Source organism: Hypanus sabinus, chromosome 12 (assembly GCF_030144855.1).
Source record: "Hypanus sabinus isolate sHypSab1 chromosome 12, sHypSab1.hap1, whole genome shotgun sequence".
Classification (NCBI taxonomy): domain Eukaryota; kingdom Metazoa; phylum Chordata; class Chondrichthyes; order Myliobatiformes; family Dasyatidae; genus Hypanus; species Hypanus sabinus.
Window position 1 is genome coordinate 35,068,494 of NC_082717.1, and position 17,752 is coordinate 35,086,245.

At 42.7% G+C, this 17,752-nt stretch overlaps 1 protein-coding gene across 3 annotated transcripts in view; it reads left to right on the top strand.

Moving 5' to 3' along the window:
- The window catches only part of LOC132402765 (thyroid adenoma-associated protein homolog), a 440,832-nt gene that overhangs the window by 114,213 nt on the left and 308,867 nt on the right, over positions 1–17,752 (top strand). For all 3 annotated transcript variants that reach the window (XM_059985752.1, XM_059985753.1, XM_059985754.1), the window contains one exon: positions 6,553–6,675. In XM_059985752.1, the coding sequence (XP_059841735.1) occupies positions 6,553–6,675 (123 nt within the window). The remainder of the gene's footprint in view (positions 1–6,552; positions 6,676–17,752) is intronic.

The window sequence follows — 17,752 nt, forward strand, 5'->3', positions numbered from 1 at the left end:
GTGAATCCCCAAGGCCTTCTATACATAGATCATGAGGGTAACTAGCGAGAGGATGGGACCGCTCATGGATAAAAAGGGGAACATCTGCTTCGATGTGGAGAATGTGAATCCAGTACTTACTGAATACTTTGTTTCAGTATTTACCAAGAGAAAGGATATGGAGGACCAGGAGATCAGTGCTAACTGTCTTGACATGTTAGGACATTTAGAGGTCAAGGAGGAAGAAGTGTTGGGCCTCCTAATGAGTATTAAGGTGGATAAATCCCCAGGGCATGATGAGATTTGCCCCAGGTTATGGAAGAAAGAAAGGTGAGATGGCTGGGCCCTTGACCAGTTTCTTCATATCCTCTTTAGCCACAGATGAGTAGCTAATGTCGTACCTATGTTTAAGAAGGGAACAATATGACAAGTGTCACTGCAGTTGTAGAGAAATTGCTGGAAAAAATTCTTAGAAAATGTTACTCCGCTATTTAAGACAGGTGGGAGGCGGTAGAAAGATAATTATAGACTTGTTACCCTGACATCAGTAGTTGGGAAATTGTTGGAATCGATTGTTAGGGATGAGATTGTGGAGTAGCTGGAGGCACATGACAAGATAGACCAAAGCCAGCATGGTTCCCTAAAAAGAACATCCAGCCTGACTAACCTACTGCAATTCTTTGAGGAAATTACAAGCAAGGTTGACAAAGGAGATGCAGTAGATGTAGTATACTTGGATTTTCAGAAGGCCTTTGACAAGGTGCTGCACATGAGGTTGCTTAGCAATTAAGAGCCCATGGAATTACAGGGGAGTTACTGGCATGGGTGGAGCATTGGCTGGTCGGCAGAAAACAGAGAGTGGGAATAAAGGAATCCTATTCTAGCAGGCTGCCTACTAATGGAGTTCCACAGGGGTCGGTGTTGGGACCGCTGCTTTTTACGTTGTATGTCAATGATTTGGATTATGGTATTAATGGATTTGTGGCTGAATTTGCCGATGATACAAAGATAGGTGAGGAGCGGGTAGTGTTGAGGAAACAGAGAGCCTGCATAGAGACTTAAATAGTTTAAAGGGATGGGCAAAGGCGTGGCAAATGAAATACAATGTTGGAAAGTGTATGGTCATGCACTTCGGCAGAAGAAATAAACGGGCAGACTAATATTTAGATGGGGAGAGAATTCAAAATGCAGAGATGCAGAGGGACTTGGGGGTCCTTGTGCAAGTTAACCTCCAGGTTGAGTTGGTGTTGCAGAAGGCAAATGCAATGTTGGCATTCATTTCTAGAGGTATAGAATATAAGAGCAGGAATGTAATGTTGAGGCTCTAAAGGCACTCGTGAGACCACATTTTGTGCAGTTTTGGGCTCCTTATTTTAGAAAGGATATACTGACATTGAAGAGGGTTCAGAGAAGATTCATGAGAAGATTCCAGGAATGAAAGGGTTACCATATGAGGAATGTCTGGCAGCTCTTGGGCTGTATTCCCTGGAGTTCAGGAGAGTAAGGGGGGATCTCATAGAAACATTCCGAATGTTAAAAGGCCTGAACAAATTAGATATGGCAAAGTTATTTCCCATGATAGGGGAGTCTAGGACAAGAGGGCGTGACGTCAGGATTGAAGGACGTCCATTTAGAACAGAGATGCGGAGAAGTTACTTCAGTTAGAGGGTGGTAAATCTGTGGAATTTGTTGCCACGAGCAGCTGTGGAGGCCAAGTCATCGGGTGCACTTAAGGCAGAGATAGATAGATTCTTGATTAGCCAGGGCATCAAAGGGTATGGGGAGAAGGCAGGAGGGTAGAATGACTAGAAGAATTGGATCAGCCCATGATTGAATGGTGGAGCAGACTTGATGGGCCAAATGGCCTACTTCTGCTCCTATATCTTATGGTCTTATGGATAGGATATGTGAACATTTAGAAGCCCATGGCCTAATTAGGGAAAACCAGCATAGCATTGTATGTGGCAGGTCGTACCTTACCAACTTGATTGAATTTCTTGACAAGATGATGAGAGAGTTTGATGAGAGTAAGGCAGTGAATGTAGTATACATGTATTTTAGTAAATAGGGCATTTGATAACGTCCCTCATGTGAGGCTCATCCAGAAGATTAGATGCATGGGGTCCACAGCAAATTGGCTGTTTGGATTCAGAACTGGCCTGTGCATAGAAGACAGTGATTAGTGGTTGAAGGCTCTTATTCAAGTTGGAGGTCTGTAATTCCTGCTGTTCCGCAGGGATCTGTGTGGGGACCTCTGCTGTTTGTGATGTATATGAATGAACTGGATGAAAATGTAGATGGATGGGATAGTAAATTTGCAGATGGTGCCAAGATTGGTAGAGCTGTGGATAGTGTGGAAGTCTAGCAAAGAATTCAGCACACTATAGATCAGTTGAGATATGGGCTGAGAAATGGCAGATGGAGTTTAATCCAGATCAATGTGAGATGTTTCACCTTGGTAGGGCAAATGCAAGGGAACTGTACTCTAACAAGAAGAAAAATCTGCAGATGCTGGAAATCTAAGCAACACACACAAAATGCTGGAGCAACTCGGCAGGCCAGGCAGCATCTGCAGATGCTGGAAATCCAAACAAAACAGCATGGCGTGCTGAGTTCCTCCAGCATTTTGTGTGAGTTGCTTGGATGTTCAGCATTTGCAAATGCTGCCTGGCCTGCTGAGTTCCTCCAGTGAGGCAGTGCCTGGACTGTTCAGGGTAAGATGCTTAGTGTTGCTGAGCAGAGTGATCTTGGGATCGAAGTTCATAGCTGCTTGAAAGTGGCTACACAGGTTGATAAGATGGTTAAGAAGGCTTATGGAATGTTTGTTTTTATTAGTGAGGCATTGAGTTCAAAATTAAAGAGGTTATGTTGCAACTTGATATAACTGTAGTTAGGCCACATCTGGAGTAATGCATACAGTTCTGGTCACCACACTTTTGGAAGGATGTTGAGACTTTGGAGAGGGTGCAGAAGAGGGTTACTCAGATGCTGCCTGGTTCAGAGGGCATGTACTATCACAAGAGGCCTGATAAACTTGGGTTGTTTTCTCTGGAGCGTTGGAGTCTGACGTGAGATCTGATAGAGGTTTCCAAGAGTATGAGAGGCATATATAGAGTGGACAGAGAACATCTGTTTCCCTGGGGTGAAATGACTAATATCAGAGGGTATGCTTTGAAGATGAGAGGCGGTAGGTTCAAAGGGAGTGTGAGGATAAGTCGTGGGTGCCTGGTGTGTGCTGCCGAGTATGGTGGTAGAGGCAATGACATTCAAGACTTTTAAGTGAGGTTTGCATAGACACATGAATGTAAGGGAGAGGAAGGTTATGGACATGGTTTAGGTAGGAGAGATTAGTTATTTGAAATTTATAATTTTGCTTCAGAATTGTTACTGAATTATCCAAGGATTGTGGATAATAATGTCCATTCGTGATATTGGATTTTCACTGAAGTTCCAGGGTTGTTGTTAACTGAACATTATCTGCATTTTAAAGAATGCAGTATGTTACAGTATTGAAAAGAAACAAACGTATCTGGAAGTTGGCAGCCCGATGTCTGTGAGTCTGAGCCAGACACTGGAGGTTGGAGGCCCTGAGGTGCTCTGTCCTGAGTTGGAGGGGTGGGTGTGTGTGTATATGTGGGTGCTGAAATGTGTGACAACTCTTGCAGGTTGCCCCCAGCACATCTGTAGTTTGTGTTGGTTGTGAACACAAATGACACGTTTCACTGTATATTTCAATGTACATGTGATAAATAAATTAATTTGAATCTGAAACAAGATTAAACATAAAGTAAGTATAAATTTAATCACAAGGTATACTGGCCTCTCAAAACTACTTTTGCTTTATTTCAGTGAATTGTGTTAAAATATAAACTTTAAAAAATCAATATTTTTGTTGACCCTGTGCTGTGCGACTCTGAGACTCTTCGATGCTGTTTGGGATATTAAAAATAATGGAACATCATAATTTAGTTATACACGTGCCTTTTTCACTTTTGTTTTTAGATGAACAATGTGAGGCAATGAAGCATTTTTGGGAGCTGTAGGGGTGTTTTGCTGTACAGGGGAGCTGAATTGATTGCACACATTAATTGAAAGTTATTATTGGAGTGGTTAAGCTGTTGTGCACCTTTCCATTATGAAGTTCAATAAATCCTGACAGTTATTTTACTCAATTATGTCATAAAAGCCGATTAAACACAATAGCTCAGAATTAATTTACTTGGGAAAAGTGGTAGTATTTGGGAGGGGGAGGGTAGAGCCAAATTTATGGCTTTGCAACTGACTTTTCAGAAGGTTAAAAAAGCGACACTGTAGATCTGATTGTGGGTGAGAAATTGTAGAGTGGGGATTTTTTAGATGATAAACTTCCTCTGATTATTGGTTTAGTGTCCAAGACCGTTCTAACACAGAGGTTGAGAAACCAAGCACAGCTGCCCGTTGACATAGCACTCTCTGAATAAACTGAAGGATAATAAGCTAAACATAGAATATTTGATGAGTATGAGTGAATGGTTAACAAGGCTGTAATTTACTCCAGAGAAATGGATGGCATAGTGAGCCATTGAAGTGAAGTTCAAGTGGTTTCTGGATGTCAGTTGAGCCAGGAGATTAAATTACAGCCTTACACACTTCCTGTTTGTGTCTTCTCTGTTTCTCTCTCTTTCTCTGTTTTTAATATTACATATTTTATTGTCCCAAATGCAAAAACAAACTGCAGTGAAAATTCTGGTGTCGTGACTAAAGATTATTGCTATGACTCATAGTTAACACATTGACAGTTCCAAAGGATAATTATATATTATCAGTGTAGTGCAAATGCATCAAACTTATAACCTCTTTTCCATGGAACTGTGTGGGTCAGCGTCAGCATCTGGTGCATTATAAACTGATGTGCTAACTCTGTCCGTAGCATATAGTCCTTTTCCATAGTAACGACTAAAGGTGGAAGTCTTTGTGATACTGCAACCTCTGGCTTTAGGTGGCCGTGGACAATTTGCAATCATGAGATTGAGGGGGCTCACCAAGTGTTCTCAACCCATATAAAGAAACAGCTGAGTGGCTCAACTTCTATGATTTGTGTTCATTCCTGACCACCAATGCTGTGTGCACAGAGTTTGTGTTGTGTTGCGATGGTTCCTCTGGGTTTCATCGACATCCTAAAGACGTGTGGGTTAGTTAGCTACTGTAACTTGCCTTTTGATGGTGGGTGAATGGGAGAAGCTGAGGACAGTTGATAGGAATGTGTAGTGGGGAATGAAATGGGGTTCAATAGTTCCGTTTAATGTCAGAGAATATATATAGCATACAGCCTGGAATCCTTGCTCTTCGCAGACATCCACAGAAGAAAAGCCCTAAGAATGAATGACAGAAAAACATTAGAATCCCAAAGCCCCCTCCCCAGACAGCAGCAGCAAAGCATCAATCCTCCCCCTCACCGCCTCAGCAAAAGCATCAGCCCCTCCCCCCCCACCAGGCAAGCAATAGCAAAACCCTCATGATATAGAGTCCATCAAAAACCACTGTTCATCCCCATAGTTCAACATCCCACAGACTCTTCTCCCTCACTAATGAGGGAGAGAGTGGTATCCTGTCACAGTGACGGGACCAACAGCTCGCTGTTTCAATGTTACAGTGCAGTGTTGCTTTAAATTGAGTTCCCACCCACTCAAGATCAGCAACAAACCCTCTCCCACACCCTCTGCCCTCTCCCCTTTCCCCCTCTCTCTCCCTCTCTGCCCTCTCCCCTCCCCACCCCTTCTCTGTCACCCTCTCCCGCCCCCTCTCTCTCACCCTCTCTCCCACACCCTCTACCTCTCTACACACTCTCCTTCAGCCCCCGCCAACCCCTCTCTCCCATCCCCTCTCCCTTAACCCCCGCCAACTCCACTCTGTCCCATCACTCCCTCCCACCCTCACCCTACCCTCCCTTTCTCTCCTCTCTCTTTACCCCTTTCTCTCTCCCTCTCCCCCTCCCTCTCATTCGGCCCCCTCCAACCCCCTCTCCCCTCTCCCTCTCCCTCACTGTCTACCTCTCCCTTTACCCTGCCAACCCCACTGCCCCGCCACTCCCTCCCACCCTCACCCTCCCTTTCTCTCCTCTCTCTTTACCCCTTTCTCTCTCTCTCTCTCTCTCCTCTCTCTCTTACCCCCCCCAACCCCGCTCCTTTCTCTCCTGCCCCATCCCCCACTACCCACTCTCACATCCTGCCAAGTTCTTAAATATATTGACTTCTTCAATGCTAAAGGGTAAAGGGACCAGGTGACATGAGAGAAAACATAAATCTTTGTTGACTCAATCAATTCAATTCAACTTAGTTGAATGGTGGAGCTGAACACATGCTCCTATTTTCTGTTTCCTGGACATTTTGTATTGATATTCTGGAGAGTGGTTTTAGCTAGATATGTACAGTACTGGGATGAATTGATGTTATATTTCCTGTGGTGTAACTTAAAGATTCTTCTGTTTTGCATCTTTTAATTGGCGGAGGGGGAAACACATTTATGATCCAGAAGGCGTTCATCGTTTGCATTGCTCATACATAATTTCTTAACAGTTAATTTTGTTTCTGTCAGGTACATGCCCTGAATATCTTGAGGGCACTATTCAGAGATACCAAATTGGGTGAAAATGTCATTCCCTATGTGGCAGATGGATTGCAAGCAGCGATCCTTGGCTTTACATCTCCTGTGTGGGCAGTAAGTCTTCACCTTCTAATATTAATTATGTTTGATAATTGAATTTTTTCCGTGCCTAATGTGATGTATGACTGTGTAAAAAGCATAAAAATGCTTAATCTAAAACGTGAAGGCTTTTGCAGTCTTATGTTTTTTATTTAAATGCTTGTGAGGGAAGGCTTACCCAACATAATGGTACGGTGAAATTGGCTTACTGTTGAACAAGGTGGCATCCTACAATAAGAGAGTAAGTTGTGTGCAAAGTTGAGTCTGGCTTTTATAAGGACCATTCAGATTATGATGTGATGTAAATTATTGTGGAGCATTCTTGTTTTACGGGTAAGCCATGTGATCGTTCCAAAATTAGAATACTACATGTGAAAATAACATGTTTAGTTCCTTGACAAAGGGCTGGTTGGCACAAGGTATTGGACTTTTCCAATGGAACCCTATTTTATCAAGTTAAGTAAGGCACACTTGGATTATAACTGAGATGGTAGTTATGCATTGAAAAAATAAAATGTTAGGTGCAAAAAATGTATTAAGAGAAACACATTAAACCAGGGCAGTCAGTGTGAACTTGTTAAGGGAAGGTTGTGATAGCCTAACTTGATTGAAATTTTTGAAAGATGACATATTACATAAGAAATGGGAGCAAGAATATGGCATGTGGCTCTGAGCCTGCTCCACCATTTAGCAAGAGCATAGTTGATCCAACCTTGGCCGAGGCTGCACTTTTCTGTCTGTATCCTATAACCCTTCATTCCCCAGTAGAATAAGCATCTGTTCATTTCAACTTGATTATACTCATTGATTCAAGGAATATAATTTTAAGAGCATACTAATAAGACTATAGCCCTTATTTGATGTAGTCCATTGATATCTGAAGTCCCATATGGCAGACTGATTGGAAAAAATGAATGTCCTGGAAACCAAGTTGAGCCTAAGATTGGAGTAGTGCCATGAACCAGTTGTATAATAGCAGGTTTAGTTGTAATTTTGTAGAGGAGCTGTCGGGGCTCAGTGCCGGCTCACATGCTATTAATATTTAACTAAGTGTAGGAGGTTTGAAGGCTAAGAGATTTAGAGGGGATCTGTGGAGACCTTTTTTTTCACTCGGCTTTGAGTACTTGGACTGTACTGCGGAAGGGCAGAAGCAGAGACACTGACAAAATTTGAGAAGTATCTAGAGGAGCAATAGCATCGCTTATTACGAAGAAGGCAATAGTCCAAGTGATGGAAGATTGGATGAAAATGGATGGGTGTGCATTGGTGGGCATGGACATGATGGGTTAATCTTATTGGGCTCTGATTAGGATACAAAATTGGTTGATATTGACAGAAGTAGTTGGTCAAGTGTGCAGAAAAGTTGAAGATCTAGCACAATCACCTTGATCTTATTGTTCTTATATATGCCCAATAAAGGCAAAGCTCTTCTATACCACCTTACTCCCTGTGCTGTTATCTTCAGGTTGTTATAATCCTGTCTACATTTTGGTATTCTGCCTTGTTTTGTGAAACAAGGGCCATTGTGGGAGTGGCTATATTGTGAGTGGACCAGGGTTAGAGTTGGAAGCTCAGGCTTTCTCTCACAGAGACTTCTACAAGGAGAAGAGAAGTAGATAGTTTATGTTTTGTTTTATTGCACAGTTAGAGGAGTGAGGATGCCAGGCATTAAGAGTGCCAGGAGGAAGAAGTAAGTGTAGTTGCTATTTCTAAGGAGCAGATGCTTGGGAAGCTAAAAGGTCAGAGAGTAGATAAGTCAACTGGACTAAATGTACTACACCCCAGGGTTTTGATAGAGTTAGCTGACGAGATTATTGAAGCACTATTAATGATCTTTCAAGATTATGGAGTAGTTCCAGAGGACTGGAAAATTGCAAATGTCACTCCACTCTTTACTTACTTGCTTTACTGATACTAGAGCGTACAATCATCACAGTGATATTTGATTCTGCGCTTCGTGCTCCCTGGAGTACAAATCGAAGTAAATATAATAAAAATTTAAATTATAAATCATAATTAGAAAATAGAAAAGGGAAAGTAAGGTAGTGCAAGTCAGGTCCGGATATTTGGAAGGTACGGCCCAGATCCGGGTCAGGATTTGTTCAGCAGTCTTATCACAGTTGGAAAGAAGCTGTTCCCAAATCTGGCCATATGAATCTTCAAGCTCCTGAACCTTCTCCCAGAGGGAAGAGGGACAAAAAGTGTGTTGGCTGGGTGGGTCGTGTCCTTGATTACCCAGGCAGCACTGCTCCGACAGCGTGCAGTGTAAAGTGAGTCCAAGGACGGAAGATTGGTTTGTGTGATGTGCTGGGCTATGTTCACGATCTTCTGCAGCTTCTTCCAGTCTTGGACAGGACAACTTCCATACCAGGTTTGAGGAGGGAGCGAGGCAAAATAAAGGAAGTTATAGCCTGGTTACACTTCAGCGGTTGGGAAGATGCTGGAGTCCATCAATAAGTATAAGGTTTCAGGGTACTCGGAGGAGGTAGGTCAGTGTCAGCATGGTTTCCTCAAGGGAAAATCTTGCCTAATGAATCTGTTGGAGTTCTTTGCGAAACAACAGAGAAAGAAGAGTCGGATGTTGTTTTCTTGGATTTTCAGAAGGCCTTTGACAAGGTGCTGCACTTGAGCCTGCTTAACAAGGTAAGAGCCCATGGTATTACAGGAAAGATACTAGCATGGATAGCAGATTGGTTGCAGGAGACAAGGAGTGGGAATAAAGGAGCAACCCACACAAACGCTGGAGGAACTCAGCAGGCCAGGTAACGTCCATGGAAAAGTGTAAACAGTCCATGTGTCAGGCTGAGAACCTTCATCAGGATACCTTTTCTGGATAGCTGTTGATAAATAGTGGTATTGCACAGGGATCGATGTTGATACAGCTTTTTTTTCCATTATACATCAATGATTTGGATGACAGAATTTATGGCTTTGTGGCCAAGTTTGCAAATGATAGGAAGATAGCTGGAGGGGCAGGTCGTGTTGAGGAAGCAGGGAGTCTGCAGAAGGACTTGGACAGACTGGCAATTAAGCAAAGAAGTGACAGATGGAATATAGTGTTGGAAAGTGTAAGGTCATGCACTTGGGTAAAAGGAATAAAGGCATAAGCCACTTTCTAAATGGAGAGAAAATTAAAATACAGGTACGAAGGGACTTGAGAGTTGTCATGCAGGATTCCCTAAAGTTTAAGTTGCAGGTTGAGTTGATAGTAAGGAATGCAACTGCAATGTTGACATTTATTTCAAGAGGACTAGAATATAAAAGAGAGGATGTAATGCCGAGGCATTATACGGCACTGGTCTTACCGCACTTCAAAGTTCAAAGTGGACAGCATGGTACCATAGTGTTTAGCACAACAGGGTGGAAGTGACAAGCAGGGTTGACAAAGGAGAGGCAGTGGATGTCATTTATTTGGATTTTCAGAAGGCACTTGATAAGGTGCCACATGAGGCTGCTTAACAAGATAAAATCCTGTGGTGTTACAGGAAAGATACTGGCATGGACAGCAGAATGGCTGATCGGCAGGAGGCAGCAAGTGGGAATATAAGGGGCTTTTTCTGGTTGGTTGCCAATGACTAGCGGTATTCCTCAGGGGTCAGTACTGGGACTGCTACTTTTCACAATGTCAGTGATTTAGATAATGGAATTGATGACAAAGTCTGTGGATGATACAAAGATAGCTGGAAGAGTAAGTAATGCTGGGGAAGCAATGCGATTACAACAGGACAGACAAATGGAAAGAATGAGTGGTAGATGGAATACAGTCTTGGGAAATGTGCGATAATGTATTTTGGTAAAAGAAACAATAGTGCAGATCATTATCTAAATGGGGAGAAGGTTCAAACATCAGCTGTGCAGAAGGACTTAGGAGTCCTTGTGCATGACTCCCAGAATGTTAATTTACAGGTTGAGTCTGAGGTAAAGGAGGCAAATGCAATGTTGGCATTTATTTCAAGGGGAATAGAATATAAAAGCAAGTAGATAATGCTGAAGCTTTATAAGACACTAGGCAGGCCACACAGAGTATTGTCACCAATTTTGGACCTCATATCTCAGAAAGCAAGTGTTATTATTGGAGAGAGTCCAGAGGAGGTTCACGAGGCTAATACCGGGTAATGAAGTGGTTAACTTACGCATTTTGCAGCTTTGGGCCTATACCCACTGGAATTTAGCAGAATACAGGGGAATCTCATTGAAACCTACCGAATGTTGAAAGGACTAGATAGGGTGTATGTGGAGAGGATGTTTCCTGGGGTGGCGTATTCCGAACTAGAGGGCACATCCTCAAAAAAGATGGACCACCCTTTAGAACAGAGGTGAGGAGGAATTTTTTTAGCCAGAGAGTAGTAAATCAGTGGAATGGTCTGCCACAGACTGCAGTGGAGGCCACGTCCATGCATATGTTTAAGGCGGAAATTGATCAGTTCCTGATCGATCACGGCATCAAAGGATATAGCATGAAGGCAGGTGTATGGGGTTGAATGAGATCCAGGATCAACCATGATGGAATGGTGGAGCAGACTTGATGGGCTGAATGGCCTAATTCTTCTCCTATATCTTACAGTCTTACACCATTTTACAGTGCAGGCGATTTGGGTTCAATTTCCACCACTGCCTCTAAGGATTTTTTATTTTCTCCCCATGACCCTTTGGGTTTCCTCTCGGTACTCGGGTTTCCAACCATACTTCAAAGATGTACTGGTTGGGAGATTAATTTCTCATTTTAAATTGTCGCATGATTAGGCTAGTATTAAGTTGGGGGATTGCTGGGTGTTACGTCTCGAAGGGTCGGAAGGACACGCTCCGTGCTGCATCTCAATTAAAAAATAGTAAGTTTTTTTATCGAAGTATCTAAATATGCAACCCTGAGATTCATTTCCTTCCAGGCATTCATAGTAAGTACAAGAAACTCAACGAAAATCTGTTCCAAACAGGGTAAACAATTAATGCGCAAAAGACAACAAAACTGTGCAAGTAGAAAAACGGAAAAAAGAAATATTAATAATAAATAAATAAATAAACAAACAAGCAGTGAATATTGAGAACATGGGGACAAAGTCCTTGAAAGTGAGTCTCATAGGTTGTGGGAACAGTTCATTGAAGTTGAGTGAAGAAGTTATCCCCTCCAGTTGAAGAACTTGATGTTGAGGGCTAACAACTGTTCCTGAATCTGGTGTTGTTGCTCCTGATGCCCTGTATCACCTTCTTGATGTCAGCAAGAAGAGAACTTGACCTAGATGGTGGGAGTTCTTAATGATGGATGCTGCTTTCCTGCAACAGTGCTTTGTGTCTGTGTGCTCAATGGTGGGGAGGGGGCTTTAACTGTGTTTTACTGGGTCATACCCACTAATTTTTGTAGGATTTTCAATTAAAGGACATTGGTGTTTTCATACAGGGCCATGTTGCAACCATTCAATATACTCTCCACCACACATCTATAGATGTTTGTCAGAGTTTTAGATAACCTGCTATATCTTTGTAATGGCACTTGCACGCTGGACCCAGGACAGAAATGGTAACACTGAGGAATTTAATGTGGTTGACCTTCTCCATCTCTGATCATGGGCATCCATTTTCCTCTTTCTGAAGTCAGTAATCATCTCCTCGACATTGAGTGAGACATTGTGGTGGTACCAATCAGCAATATTTTCAATCTCTCTCCAATATGCTGATTTGTCACCACCTTTGATTTGGCCAACGACAATGGTGTCATCCAGAAATGTAATTATGGCATTGGAGCTGTGAGTAGCCTTAAAATTTTAAGTATAAAGTGAGTAGAGCAGGGGACTAACTACACAGCCTTGTGGTGCACCTGTGCTGATGGAGATTGTGGAAAAGATATTGTTGCCAATCAAATTCACTGGGAACTACAAGTGAGAGAATCAAGGATCCAGTTGCGCAGGGAAGTATTGAGGCCATAGGTCTAGAAGCTTATTGATTAGTCTTGAGGGAATTTTAGTACTGAATGGCAAGATGTTGTTAATTTAGGTATGCTGATCCATGCATTTTCGCTGTTCAGATATTCCAAAGTTGAGTGAAGAGCCAATTAAACGGCATCTGACCTTTTGTGACCGTAGGCATTTGTGAGCAGATCCAAGTTACTCTGCTGGCAGGAATGGCTATATTTCGTTATCAACCTCTCAAAGCATTTCATCACAGTGGATGTACCCAAGTGCTACTGGACGATTGTCAATGAGACAGGTTACCATGGTCTTCTTAGGTACTGGTATAACTAAAGCATGCTTGAAATAGGCAGGTACCTCAGATAGCCAAAGGGAGAAGTTAGAGATATCAGTGAATACTCCAGCCACTTGATCGGCACAGGTATTTCGTACTCGGACCGGTGCCCCGTCTGGGCCGGATGATTTCTCTGGGGTCACTGTCATAGAGGATGCTCTCATGCCGACCTCAGAAACTGAAATCACAGGGTCATCGGTGGCTTTGGGAATTCCTGAAAGTGCCTCCATGTTTTGATGGTCAAAGCAATCATAAAATGCATTGAGCTCATCTTGGAGTGAAGCCTTATTGTCGCTTGGTTTCGCTTTGTAAAGGTGATAGCATTCAAGTCCTGCCACAGCTTTTGAGCATCCTTCAGTGATTTGCTTGGTCTGGAATTGACACTTGGCATATGAGATGTCTTTCCTGATATGGTACTTGGACCTCCTTTATTTAATGTGGTAGCTAGATCTGAATGGCACTGATCTGGCCCTCAGCTGGATGTGGATCTAATTGTTCATCCAGCGCTTTTGGTTGAGGAAGACTCAGATGGTGGGGACGCATTCGTCTAAGAATGTTTTAATGAAGTCCCTGACAACCTTGGTGTATTGATTCAGATTCTCTGATGAGTCCTTGAACATGGCCCAGTCCACTGACTCGAAGCAACTCCTAGCCACATTTTTGTTGTCCTCTTCTCTGGAGCCTCTACCTGCATGCAGGTAGAAGGATGACAGCCACATGAAAAGATTTCCCAGAATGCAGTCTAGGCATGGAACGGTAGGAATTCCTAATCGTAGTATAGCTGCATTCAAGTGCATTGGGACCCCTGGGGCTGCAGTTAGTATGGTGATGATAATTGGGCAGAGGTTTCTTCAAACAAACCGGATTGGTCCCAAAAAATGATTTGAAAGACTTTGAGGTAGGCTGTTTCTTGTTTGCTGACAGCAGCTCTCAATATATTGGCAGTATGTAAACTGTGGTCAGGATCATGGAACAGAATTCTCTTTGTATGTAGAATGATTGGCACTCGATTATTAAAAGTCCAGAGTCAGGGGAGCAAGAGTGTGATAAGACTGCTACATCTGAGCACCACAGTGAGTTTAGTATAAAGCACAGACCGCCATCTTTTATCATCAATAAATCAGCAGTCCAGTCCATCCAATGTATTGAGAAGCCCTCGGGTTTTACGAATGTATTTGTTGTGTCCTGGGTGTGCCATGTCTCTGTGAAACAGAGAACGCAGCAATTCCTCATTTCACTACGATACAGCAATCTTGCCTTTAGGTCTTCAATCTTTTCCTCCAGCGATAGTGCACTTGCTAACAAGATGCTGGGTAGTGTCGGCTCTCGCCCCTCAATGATCACTAGATGCAAAATGTTCCCCTACATAAACCTCTGTCTCCTGCCCTGTCTCATTTCCCTAACAGGAGATGTAGTATCTCACTCTCTGTAGTTGGGATTTCTATATACTAATTAAGGAAACTTTCCTGAACTCAGCCCTTTAAAATAATTGGAGTCCCAGTCAATTCATGGAAAGTTAATGTCACCTACCATCACAATCCCTATGTTTCTTGCAACAGTCTGTGATCTCTCTACAAATTTGCTCCTCTAAATCCCATGGACTGTTGGGTAGTCTATAATATAATCCCATTATTGTGGTCATCAGTCTCTTATTCCTCAGTTCCACCCATATACTGCAGCCTCACTAGATGAACTCTCCAGTCTGTTGTGACAGAGCACTGCCGTGACATTTTTCCTGACAAGTAACATCAGCTTTCCCTCTTTAATCCCACCCACTCTATCACATCCAAAACAAAGTAACCCTGAAACATTGAGCAGCCAGTCCAGACCCTCCTGCAACCAAGTCTCGTTAATGGCTACAGTGTCATAATTATGTGTGCTGATGCATGCCCTAAGCTCATTTGCCTTTCCTACAGTGTTCTTTGCTTTGAGATATATGCAGCTTAGAAAGCTAGTCCCACCATGATTAATCTTGCAATTCTGATCTTGTTAGTACGTTTGACAACATTTTCCCCCACAACCATTCCAGTATTGTGTCTGGCACTCAGATATCCTTCCCCTGCAGCACTAGTTGAAACCACCTCCTCCACCTCCCTCCCCCCCCCCCCCCCCCATGCAGCACTATCAAACCTCTCACAAAGATATGAGTTCCCATTCAGTTTAGGTGCAAACAGCCCCTTCTGTACAGGACCCCAGGAGCCACCTCCCCTGGAAGAGAGCCCAGTGATCCAAATACTGAAGCATTCCCTCCTGCACGATCACCTTAGCCATGTGTTAGGCTGTAAGATCTTCCTACTTCTGTCCTCACTAGCATCTGATGCATGTAGCAGTCACCCCTGGAGATCTTGTCCTTTAACTTAGCACCTAACTCCCTGAACTTACTCTGTTGGACCTCATTACCCTTTCTACCCATGTCATTGGTACTAACATGGATCACGATCTCTGGATGCTCACCCTCCCTCTTTAAGAATATTATGGACTTGATCTGAGATGACCCTAACCCTGGCACCCAGCAGGCAACAAAGCATCCGGGAACCTTGTTCAATTTTATACCCCTTTTCTACCTCAAGGTCTTTGACTGTCAGTACTTCACATTCTTCCTCCTCAATATCAATGCTTGTATGATTCTACTCTTCCCTAAGGACAGAAGCAAAGTCTTTATTTATAACACACTTGGGACCTTTTTTTTCACTCCAAGTGACCCAATCTTTTCTTTGTCTTATAACAACACAATAGAATGCCATTTGGCTCATCAGATCTATGCCTGTTTCCAGGGCAGTAGTGCCATTGGTTTCATTGCCCCACTCCTTATTTACCTGTACTCCTTGCAACTCATCGTCTCTCACCACATGCCCAACAACTATTCTTTAGCTTTGCTTTGTTTTGTCATTGTCAATTTATAGTTGCCTGTTAGTCTACCAGTACACCTTTGGGATGCTGGAGGAAATTCAAACATTCATGGAGAGAATGTACAAACTCTACACAGACAACACCTGAGCTCAGGATCAAACCCAAGTGCCTACCGTTTTGAGGCAGCAGAGATCCGAATCAGAATCAGGTTTATTATCACTGGCATGTGATGTGAAATTTGTTAACAGCAGCAGCAGTTCAATGCAATACATAAACTAGCAGAGAGAGAGAGAGGAAAAAAATAATAAATAAAATAAAACATAATAATAAATAAACAAGTAAATCAATAACATATATTGATTAGATTTTTTTAAATGTGCATAAATAGAAATACTGTATATTAAAAATAGCTGAGGTAGTGTCCAAAGCTTCAATATCCATTTAGGAACGGGATGACAGAGGGGAAGAAGCTGTTCCTGAATCACTGAGTGTGTGCCTTCAGGCTTCTGTACCTCCTACCTGATGGCAACAGTGAGAAAAGGGCATGCCCTGAGTGCTGGAGGTCCTTAATAATGGATGATGCCTTTCTGAGACACCGCTCCCTGAAAATATCCTAGGTATTTTGTAAGTTAATGCCCAAGATGGAGCTAACCAGATTTACAACCTTCTGCAGCTTCTTTCGGTCCTGCGCGGTAGCCCCTCCATACCAGACAGTGATGCAGCCTGTCAGAATGCTCTCAAATATATATGTTTTTGAGTGTATTTGTTGACATGCCAAATCTCTTCAAACTGCTAATAAGGTATAGCCGCTGTCTTGCCTTCTTTATAACTACATTGATATGTTGGGACCAGGTTGTGATTGTGCATTTTTATATCTACTTATAAAGAAGACTATTTTATTTCCTATATTTTCTCCTTGAGAATTTCTTTCTTGTGCATCCTTAAAGCCTCCCTAATTTCATTTTTAATTCATCATACACCCTTTTGGACCTCTTATCTAAGAAAGGATGCGCTGAGAAAGGATGTCCAGAGGAGATTCACGAGAATGACCCTGAGAGTGAACATGTATGATGAATGTTTGATAACTCTGGGCCTGTACTCACTGGAATTTAGAGAAATGGTGGGGGGGATGGAATCCGATTAAACTTGTAGAATACCTAAAGGCCTCGATGAGTGGATGTGAAGAGGATGTTTCCTCTACTGGAGGAGTCTACGATCAGAGGGCACAGCTTCTGTATAGAAGGATGTCCCTTCAGAACAGAGATGAGGAGGAATTTCTTTCGTCAGAGGGTGGTGGATTTGTGGAATTTATTGCCACAGACGTTGTCGAGGCCAAGTCATTGTGTACTTTAAAACGGAGGTTGGTAGATTCTTGATTGGTAAGGGCATCAAATGTTACTCAGAGAATGCAGGAGAATGGGGTTGAGATGAGTTATAAATCTGCCGAGATGAAACAGGCTTGACTGACGGAATTGCTTAATTCTGCTCCTATGTTTTATGTTTTTATGGCCTTGGATAATAAGATACCTATTTTATTTCCATCTTCCTACTCTAGATTATAACCTGGCAGGTCCTGGCCCTTTTAAGCATACATTCGAGCGCTTCTTAATTTCTTTGAGATTTTTTTTTGCATTTTCTACATTTTCAGATGGGTAGCTCCATTCCCTTATCATTGCCTAGGTGAAAAAAATTGTGTGATCTCTCCTATAAGACTATATCCTATCTCTCCTATTAATTAGTTTTGATGTCTTGCTTTGGGAAGTAGCACCTTCCAATGTGATTATGCTTTATAATCTCATCTGTGATTCTCTCAAAGTTAGTGGTGGAAGTCACTGAAACAGATGTGAACCGCCGCCTCTCCCTATGTTTATTTACCCACCTCTACATACCTCTGAATGTTTCTGAAGCTGCTTAGGCCCTGGGACTAGACCAGCAACATTCCATTCCAGCTATGATGGCATCTATCTGCCCTCTAACCATTGAAACAGTCTGGGCAGGCCATGCT